The sequence below is a fragment of the Cydia strobilella genome, chromosome 2, assembly GCF_947568885.1.
Source record: "Cydia strobilella chromosome 2, ilCydStro3.1, whole genome shotgun sequence".
NCBI classification, from domain to species: domain Eukaryota; kingdom Metazoa; phylum Arthropoda; class Insecta; order Lepidoptera; family Tortricidae; genus Cydia; species Cydia strobilella.
The window spans coordinates 12,086,185-12,096,629 of record NC_086042.1 but is presented as its reverse complement, the minus strand read 5'-3'; the positions used below and the strand labels follow the sequence as shown (position 1 = coordinate 12,096,629).

Below are 10,445 nucleotides of genomic sequence, written 5' to 3'. Positions count from 1 at the left end.
TTCAAGATACATAGTTCTAACGACTTTTTACTATCGTGTTTTGCGATAAACCTAACAAATGCTTTGTTTTTTAAGTACCCACCTGTTAAGTGGATGGGATAAATAAAAACGAAATACTATAGGTACCCCTAAGCATTATAATTGTCTCGTAAATGTTCTAACGAATTGTGATTATTCTTAAGAGAGACTTACTGGGTACACATTATTGATTAACAGTTAAATAAACAACATTGGACACTCAATGAAGTTGGTCCACGACAACGCACCTGCCACGGAAGGACCATACGAGTTGCTGTGTCAGTCTATCTGTTCGCTGCAACGAGGTAGGCCGCCGCGCCGCTCACCTCGCATCTACATAAGTTGCGACAAAAACAATCTTGCTACAAGGAAAAATACCCATATAACGTGAGCGGTCATTAGTGCTATGTGCTAAACAAGTTTTGTGGTTAGTGGATCGCTTATCAAAATAAGTATGACTGCATCTTTAGTCGTATTGATTGAAAAAGCAACTTGGCCTTATGTATGATTGTTGACTGTGTGCACCGTGATGCTTTGGGTGCTTGGGTTCGTGGGGTTTGTTGCCAATGTTGGAGGCGCCAGCATCCGTGGCTCATTCGAAGGTGCTGTATGCCGTCCCTCCACTAAGTGTAATAAGACTGGCCACGGACACGAGGATATCACATATACCGTGAACGGTAAGTCAGGTCGCTCGTTGATATGATATACTACGAGTGCATACTGTACCTAAGACTTTAGAGCAGGCAGTAATGGAACATCAAAGACGCCAATATAAAGGAAGTGTACTTTAAATATTGTTTCCTTATTTATTATAAAATATATAAGCATTACAGTCAATGAAAACCAAGTCGCTTATACCTATACTAGGACAATTCATAATATATTTAACTATACATTTAGACAAAAATAACCTCTGATAAAACTCCTCTCACATATAATTATCCCCGTGTGCGGGCAAGATCCTAATACTATATTGTATCAATAAGAGAATAAGATGGTGGTAATTTAAAGTTTGACTTGGTCTCAAATACCGAAAACATTAGGGACAGTTAGGTCCTAATGTTTATATTTTATTTATCGCTTGTAATCTATATCGTTGCTTTTCTTATTTTTTTTTTAATAAAATCCTCAACAAACATTTAAACCCTAGGGGCGATCCTAGTTATTATTATTTCCTCACAAAATGCTTTGTAAAATGTTGTGTCGAAGTAAACTGCACATACTCCACTCGTGAGTCACAAATAAGTACTAGTCAGTGTATAATAATAACCTAAACAGGTATAATTTTCTCTAGAGTTAAATAACTTATTGAGGCACTGTGCTATCTTTTGCAGGTCATGCAATAATCTTGGATTTCTTGGATGGACATCATTTTAGACTGAGATGTGACAGTAACCGCAGTGGCGCCTTGTTGTTATCGGACGACTCTGAAATGCCGGCTATGACACGGCATGTGACCGTGGAGGAAGCAGTATTCAACCAGTGTGTGATTCCTCAAAGCACGTATTTCGATGCATTGAAGGCGTTTAATGTCACCGTGACTAAAACGCTTTTTCTAAAACTGCCCACAGAACCTAGATTGGAAATCCGTCACTTACAGGGCTTGCCAATAACCAACCTTGAGATTACTGCAGTCGATCCAACGAAACCGCCGCGCCCTTCGTTTGACTTCCTAGATGAGGTGCCTGGTTTGCGGACGCTGAAGCTTACCGATGTGGTTCTGGAACCAAAAATACTTAGCCGATTACCAACCTCGGTTCAGATCCTAAATATTGTAAATGCGAGGCTTCCAGCCGCAGAGAGCGCGCTACGCAACGGCAGCAGCAGTGCGCCGCGTTGGGTTGAACGACTGCTTTCGCTACGTGCTTTGTACCTAGCGGAATCCTCGGCGAGTTTATCCGAGTCTCCAGGGGCAACATTCACACCACCACAACTGACCTCACTGACTAATCTGACAAACATAGCTCTAAGCAACGTGCCACTGGATACACGGCTTGATAGTGGGCTGACTAGTTGGCTTAACGGTTCTACTCTTAAGGAACTGCGACTGCAATCATGTGGGCTAACAGAACTGCCAAACTCAATGTTTGAGGGTGCAAATATAACAAAAGTTATCCTTACTTACAATAACCTTACGTCTTTACCAAAGTAAGTACCTTAATTCAATATAATGGTCTACGTCTACGTCTGAGTGCTCGTCACGGTCCCATAGCATAGAGTACATTGCCATCTTTAAACTTACGTCATTAGCAATAGACATGTGAACAAGTTGTCATCTATTATGCAATTAGCATGTTGAGCAGTGGGACGTTTACCGTATTTTAACGGGGTCTTCCCCGCCTTGTCAAATCCGTCTTTGAAATAATAATAGGTATTTTTCACTTCAGAAGCTCGATGCTTAAAATAAAAGGAAAATTTCAATATAAAAATGATCCTGAAATTAAAAAGTTCTTTCAAAGTGCAGACTCTAATTTGAACCAATTTGGGACCCTTGAATTTAATTAATTATGGTTTTGATTTAGTTTCTTACAGGGCACCGACTGGGATTGTCCTGCTAAACGAGCCCAAAGATTTTTTTTTCATCTTGTGTACAGTCGCCATCAGATATATCGGAGCGCCCGAGTAGCTCACAAATATCTGAACACGCCTCTATTGTCAAGGCGTTAGTGCGTGTTCAGATATTTTGAGCACCTCGGGCGCTCTGATATATCTGATGGCGACTGTACCTTAAATTAAGATCTTTCGATTGGTCGATATTCAAAATAGCACATGTCATTGTATATAGCATAAAATTACTTTGCTCTCTTATACATAAGTACGGAATATGAATGCATAGTTATAAGAATATGAATAGATACCTACATGACACATCATTGATACAAATAATAACGTAGTTAATAGACGTGGCGTAAAACTACCTTATGGTTACTTAATATATTTTTTTAGTTTTTACTTTTCTATTCTAATAACTTTATATCTTTCATTTTCTATAACTCATAATACTCCCTAGAAATAAACAATGAAAATGACCATATGACCCCAACAAATCCAAGAACCATATTTCAATAAAACGAAATATTTCAGTGGCGTGTTCTCTCCGCTGCAGTGGCTACGCGAGCTGGACTTGTCAAACAATAGGCTGAATGGAGCGACTCTTGCACATTCTGTGGCGCCTCTGACACGGCTACAGACGCTGAAGGCCAACAGCAACCCCCTGGGCTCACTGTGTGGCGGGGCTCGCAATACGTTTGTACGGTGTAAGTTCTCAACCATTTAAAGCATCTTGTCAGTCATCTTGTGAAATCTTGGATTTTAAATTCATGATTAACGTGGAGATTTTTGACGGATTTAATAACTTATTTATTGATTATTTTTTCATTGTTTTTTATTGTTGACAGTATACGCAAATTTGCCTCAGTCCTTGCGCCGGCTGGAATTACGAAGTACGCACGCGACTCGCATCTGCTATGATTGGACCTTAAACAACGAACTTATGCATATAGATCTCAGTTATAACGAAATAGGTGATCTAGCGGTAAGTTTTTAAATTTTGTAAAACAAAACTACCTTCTAGTACATGTTCTCTGGATGTTTACCAACTTCTTCGGCGTAACGAAAAGTTAAGTACTTACCCACCTACTTCTTTTTATTTTCAATTATAACATAAGCAACTTTGTGAGTAAGTGCCACTTGCACCATCCCACTAACCCGGGGTTAACCAGTTAAACTTGGACTTACCATGGTTACCAGTACAAATTGACACTGGGTTAATGGTTTAACGGGTTAACCCCGGGTTAGTGGGATGGTGCAAGTGGCCCTAAGAAGTATATCTTCTGTTTTCGAGTTGTTTAAGAAATTTTCGTGAAATTTGATTAATGACATGTGTGTATTTGATAAATAAATTGACTCAAAATATGTATGTGTAAATTTTGGTTACCATCTTGTTTTTCAATAGGTACGAGTAGGTACTCGACTGCCAATATGCTGCCTTCAAATAACCCCAGCCCCAGCTTTCTACTACTTAGGTATCAAAAAATATTGATAACAATAATGTATCACGGCAACAGAATGGTAGTTTAGTACATTTCATTTGTAAAGTGTCTGGTATTATGCGGGACGATACATTCCGTATGCATGTAGAGAATTTCATTAAATAATGCTGCATCAATTATCTATATGAACCTTTCCTACTGTTGCTAATCGAGTTGGCAAAAGCTTAATACGCCTTACGTATCATGGTTGATGGCTGATCATTCATAAAATATACCTTACTGCAATGGTGTAAGGCTTACCAACGTTCCAGTTAAGTTTGCTATTAGAACCCACGCTTTGTTTTGATACTAGTAGCGAGTTGATCGATCATGAGAGGCAATGAGGAAAATGTTAAGTACCTACTATAAGGTGTATAAAACTCGTATTGATACTATTAATGCACCCAACTAAAGTAATAATTTAAATGTAAAAAAAACCGGACAAGTGCGAGTCCGACTCGCGCACCGAGCGTTCCGTGCTTTTTATAAGTTGTTGTTATAGCAACAGAAACACATCATCTGTGAAAATTTCTACTGTCTAGCTATCGCGGCTCATGAGATACCGCCTGGGGACAGACAGACAGTGGAGTCTTAGGAATAGGGTCCCGTTTTTACCCTTTGGGTACGGAACCCTAAAATACATACTTAATCGTAGTTTCCTGCTTACCATTTGTAACCTTTAAAATAACTAATATGTCGAATTATAATACTTGACTCCATCCAACGTCGGGCAGTTCGTATTGTTGGCGATCCCGATCTCACAGCCGGTTTGGAACCTCTTAGCCTTCGGAGGGACGTTGGCTCTGTGCGTGTTCTACCGTTTGTACAATGGGGAATGTTCTGAAGAACTTTTTGATCTGGTGCCACCGTCACGTTTTTACCACCGCATCTCCCGCCAAAGAAACAAAGCTCATCCTCACTTTCTTGACACGTGGCAAACCAAAAACAAGCAGGCATCTCGCTCGTTTTTGCTCAGAACGTGCAAGTTGTGGAATGAGCTACCTTCTGAGGTGTTTCCCTTGCGCTATGACATGGGGTTCTTCAAGAAGCAGGTATTTAGGGTTCTCAAAGGTGGGCAACGCATAAGTGGGTCCTCTGGTGTTGCTTATGTCCATGGTCGGCGATGACTGCTTCCCATCAGGTGGCTCGTCTGCTCGTTTGCTTCCTATTACATAAAAAAAAAATAGTCCCGTCCCACCTGTTGAGATGTGCCAGTTTTATTTAAGTGTTGATTTTTTTAATGAAACAAACTTATTTAACTAACTTAGCGGTTTCAGTCACGTATTTTAAGTCACTCGCGCGACATGTTTCACTTATTTAAGTTTGAAAATTTTACTAACTTACATAGAATATCCGTCAACAATATTATTAATTATTGATAACTCTTAAATAAGAGGGAGCGTCAAGCTACAAATGGAAAATATAACGCGCCGCGCTAGAGCTATTTTGATAGAGTGAGGCTTAGTTAGTAGTATGAAGAAGAAGTTTGAATTATTTATATTAAGGCATTTTTAATGCATTAAGGCCTTTAGGAACTGGGATAACGTAAATGCTTATTGAAATTTTTTTTGTTAATTAGAAAAACTAAAAGCCTAAGCATTTGTACACCTACAAAATCACTCGAGTAAGTCGAGTATATAAATATTTGATAATTTGCAGTACGACGAACTGGAAATGAAGAGAAACTTGCACAAGACGGCAGGAGAGCCGGTCTGGCTCAACCTGAGCAACAACTTGTTGCGCGTTATCGAAGTGTTACCCAGTGACGTCAAGCAATGCATTGAAGACGCATCTTCAACACCCAGCGATACAGATGTTCTTGCGGTAATGTACTTAAAATAATGCTTTAAGACCATTGAACTCTTATAAATACCTACAATCCTACTTATAACTTCAATCAGAGTCTGTGCGTTTACGATACTTTATGTCAATGTTTAACAATAAAATAAGGAGACATCCATTATTTGCGTGCGGTGTTTTTGAGCTAAATATGGATTTACTTGTTTATAGAGAGCACCAGTGCAGTTAAAACTGAACGCGCTGACCTGCGACTGCGGCGCGTACTGGTTGCGTGAGGCTTTGCGTGTGTGCTCAATGTTGGAGCTGGAAGGCGACGTCCAGTGCGACTTGGTACCTGTGCCCGCACGCGCGACGCTACTCGCTCATGTACCTGATGAAATTCTCTGCCCGTATGACGGCTTCTGTTTGCCAGGTCTGATCGTCATTACGTGTAACCAAATAACTATGGAAACCCTGAACGTACCTTTGTTGAATGAAGACTATACCGATAGAATGGCATTTCAGAGAGTTTTTCGCTTGAAATGTTCCACAGAGTGTTCGTGCGAAAAACGTCCACGCGACAACGCGACTGTAGTTTGGTGCGCGAGTGCGTTGCCGCAGGCGCCTAGCTGGCCGCCGGCAGCACCAGAATTCCCACTGGCGCTGCACGTGGCACCCGGTATACTAGACGCCGTACCACGCCTCGCACTCGTCGAGCTCCATGCACCCAACAACAGCATCACCAACATTGACGAAGCGGACATACCTGACACCCTGCGCGTTAGTACACATTCGAATATGTATTCGTCGTCTTTAAGAGGATAGTGGACGATCGCTTCTCCATTTATATGTAGTTCTCTATGAAAGATGTTTTTATGTTGAATTTAGTATTACTTGTTAGGAAATAGTATTTTATGCAATCGTGATATAATAGAGAGCTTTTCAATCTCGTACCTTAGTTAAGCAACTCAGCAAGCTTCGTTGCTTAAACACGGTACTCGACTGAAAAGCTCTCTATTATATCACGATTGCATAAAATACTTTTTCTACGTGTCAAAAAATAATACTTTCAACTAGTAGAATCATACCACCAAACCAAACCGAAACCAAAAGTATACAGCTAGGATACGCGAGCTGCCGCAGCCCGCGATACCTTCATACTCGTACGCGCGCCGGCCGCCGGGCCCGGCGCCCCGGGCGGGTTGGTCAACGACACCTCCTCGTAACTCATGAGGCCCTGGTACTTACCTGCTCCGCGCTAAATTCAATTTTAAGATAGTTTTTTTCTCGATTTTGGCCACCGTAGCCTATGGAGACTAACAAGCAACGCTAAGCGGTTTTCGTAGGGTATGGATGTTGCTATATGAAGGGTATCACATGCGCGTTTCTGACTTATGAAGCAATTGTTTCTACTACAACATAAAATAAAATGTTTTGTTGGCCAACCAATCACAAAGCAGATGCGACGCAGCAGCGTGTTTAAGTAGGCAAATTTGCATTGAATCGAGTCTCCTTAAACAAGAAATATTTTATCGAAATGTATGACATTCTATTTTCAAAATTTTTATAATTGACTAAACCGTATCGATAAAATTCTTATGCTTGAGTCGGAAGTGCAATAGACTATCCAACGTTGAAAAGAGTAAGGTTGTAGTGTTGCATGTGAAGTTGTAATACACAGATTATACTCGACGAGTAGAAAAATATATTATTATTAGAAATCGCTAGATTCGATGATCCTACTACGTAGTAGTAATGAAGAGAATAGAAAGATTTTGAGTTATTAAGATTTAGTAATACCTAAGCCATTACCCGATCAGCATTTGGCGCAGCGTAGCTTAGTTTACCTACTTCGTTCATGGTGCGTCAACGTCTTTTGAGCAGCGGTGTGGACGATCCTTTAAGTCCCATAACAACAACCCAGCATTTCTGCCTGTATCAAGGCTCTATCTTAATTATTTTTGTTTGCAGGTATTAGACCTGCGTAATAATAGTATCGCACAAGTCACACTAGCCGCGGCTCAATTGCTTGGTGGTGAACATGCTACAGGGAAGAACCGATCTGTGTTCCTCGCCGGCAATCAGTTAGCCTGCAGTTGTGCTGATGCATCTGCGTTTAACCTCCTGAAACGAGTGGTACGTAAAGAAAATCAATCATCCATTACTTACTGAGTCATTCCCAATTTGATACTAAGGCTTGTACCGAAAAAATTTTTTTAAATCTCAAGCGGCCATAATTTTATTTCTAAGCAAGATGACTACCGCTTTCTTACTGCAGTAAAAAGTTATTATAATATTATATATTCCAAGTTTCACTTCATTAGTTAGATAAGATAATATTTATTCATTTAAAACTTATGCTAATTGGTTTTATACAATGGTAAATATACATACTTAAATACTAGTACATTCACAGATTCAACTCAAAATAGGTATAGGTCAAGTTAAAAACTTTAATACCGAACGAATTTGTATTTTCTGTAGCAGTGTATGATTAATACCAATAAAAATTTATCTATCTAAAAAGCTGCCACTACATGCGCAAGGAAGAAGCCGCCTATCACTCCGACAGAGAATTTAATAATTAAAAAAACTAATGAATTATCTAAATTAGTAAAGTAGTAATCCTAAAAAACAGTTTTTTATACATCGCATCAGTTTTTTACATTTGAAGTTTACAGTTTTTTTTTTCGGTACACCCCTTATGTCTGTTAAAATGCAAGTAACATTTAAAAATAAGATGCTAAAATGTACAGTACCGTGGATATATCCTTGTCCTCAGGTACTTGATTGGGATATAACGCAGTGCGTGGATAAGAGTTATGTTTCTTTGAAAACGAAAAACGAGCTGTGTGCCAGTCCTCTGCTGCCGATACTGTTTGGTGTAGCGGTTCCATTATTGATGTTAATAGTGGCAGGTTTAATACTGCAACGTCTGATGCCACGAGTCAAGCAAATTTTGTTTAAACGTAACCTATGCCTCCGCTGGATTCTCAGTGCTAATGACAAAGTTAACGACCCGGACAAGACTCATGATGTATTCCTATCATATGCTTATGACGATCTTGAGAGGCTTAATGAACTAAAGAGTGGATTGGAGAAACTCGGATACTCTACAATAGAACACTGTCGTGATTGGCAACCGGGGGACGCTGTAATGGAACAGATTGCTCGCTCGGTGCTATGTGCTCGTCGCACACTTTTGCTAGTTTCAGATAACTATGCCAAGTCTAAGTGGGCACTAGAAGAGTTCCACGCTGCCCACGCGCATGCGATGGAGCGCCGAACAGCGCGGGTACTGATAGTCCGTTGCGGTTTAAATAAACCTGAAGTACTGCCTTCGGATCTGCAGCTTTACCTCTATAATAATACATACCTCGCTTGGGAAGACCCTAAATTTTGGTACAAGCTGTACCGCGTCATGCCTCCTCTGCGTGAAGACTCCAAGTCCATGCAATTAATGCTTAACAATATAAATCCTCCATCTGCATTTTTAAAAGAAGATATAAAAACTAATTCTTCGTTTCCAAAGAAAAAACCGTTTGAACATCAGTTAACAGCAATCGTTCGACAGCCTGACACTGTCCCCTGCGCCTGTTGAGAATAAAAGTTATGTCGTAACTCGAAAAGCGACAAGTACCTATACGAGTTGCAAGTATTATATTAGATACTAAATCGACGAATTCGACGAGAATTCATTATATACAGCCTTGGATTACCCAGAAATCAACATGAATTGGCTGCATTATAAACAACAATTATCGGGTAATTCCACTAAATTGTGAGAATTCTTGGTCAACAAGTGATTGGCGACGCTACATATCCTCAGCGAATTTGTTTTTTTTTTAGTGGTTATTAAACATTTTTTAATAATATATGTACATTTTTTATCCAAAATTATTTCCAACGTGCTATAAATATTTTCTTGATATACACTTTAGTAGCTAATCTTTACAAAAAAGAGGCAGCGAAATTAGTAAAAGAAATAAAAGTACTTCAGACCACGGTAGGGTAACATAATACAATCCATACTAATATTATAAATGCGAAAGTCTGTTTGTCTGTCTGTCTGTCTGTCTGTGTGTTCCCTCTTCACGCTTAAACCGCTGAATCGATTTAGATGAAATTTGGCATAGAGATAGGTTGAGTCCCTGAGAAGGACATAGGATAGTTTTTATCCCGAAAATCATCCCTTAAGAAAGTAAAAAGCGGGCTGGAATTGTGATAATTAATGAAGTGTCTGCTAATTTGTGTGCAAAATATGCTCAAACTGAATAATTGCTATGAAAATTTTTCCAGGCGCTATGCTTGCTTTAGCTGCTGTTAGTAAGTCCGCGCAGACGAAGTCGCGGGCAAAAGCTAGTGTACCTATATCGCAGCGGTGCTCATAAATATCTGATCATGCACTCTATGCGCCTTGACAATAGAGGCATGTTCAGATATTTGTGAGCAATCTGATGGCGACTGTACAATATTTGCCTGTCAAATATCAAAAGTGGGACCAGATCGAATAGAAATGATGTCAGTCTCAGAACACTTAATATTCCCATCTGTCCTCAGCGGGGACGAATGGGAATACACCATTCAAGCGGCCGCTACTCAGAAAAAAACATATTT

The 10,445-nt window shown here is 39.8% G+C and overlaps 1 protein-coding gene across 1 annotated transcript; it reads left to right on the top strand.

Annotated features, from left to right (window-relative positions):
• The first annotated feature begins 298 nt into the window (after positions 1–298).
• On the top strand, positions 299–9,696 carry LOC134751926 (protein toll-like). The gene is made up of 9 exons (XM_063687473.1): positions 299–695; positions 1,353–2,166; positions 3,103–3,275; positions 3,417–3,553; positions 5,709–5,873; positions 6,060–6,261; positions 6,382–6,608; positions 7,800–7,964; positions 8,611–9,696. The coding sequence occupies exons 1-9, from the start codon at positions 548–550 to the stop codon at positions 9,427–9,429; spliced, it is 2,850 nt and encodes a 949-aa protein (XP_063543543.1). The 5' UTR covers positions 299–547; the 3' UTR covers positions 9,430–9,696.
• The last annotated feature ends 749 nt before the right edge of the window (positions 9,697–10,445 follow it).

What these genes read in the sequence shown, in the direction of transcription:
- LOC134751926 (XM_063687473.1), top strand. Translation starts at nt 548, where the DNA reads ATGCTTTGGGTGCTTGGGTTCGTGGGGTTTGTTGCCAATGTTGGAGGC. An exon ending in AACCTTACGTCTTTACCAAA is followed by an intron (nt 2,167 to 3,102) that starts GTAAGTACCTTA and finishes GAAATATTTCAG; the next exon opens with TGGCGTGTTCTCTCCGCTGC. An exon ending in ACATACCTGACACCCTGCGC is followed by an intron (nt 6,609 to 7,799) that starts GTTAGTACACAT and finishes TTTTGTTTGCAG; the next exon opens with GTATTAGACCTGCGTAATAA.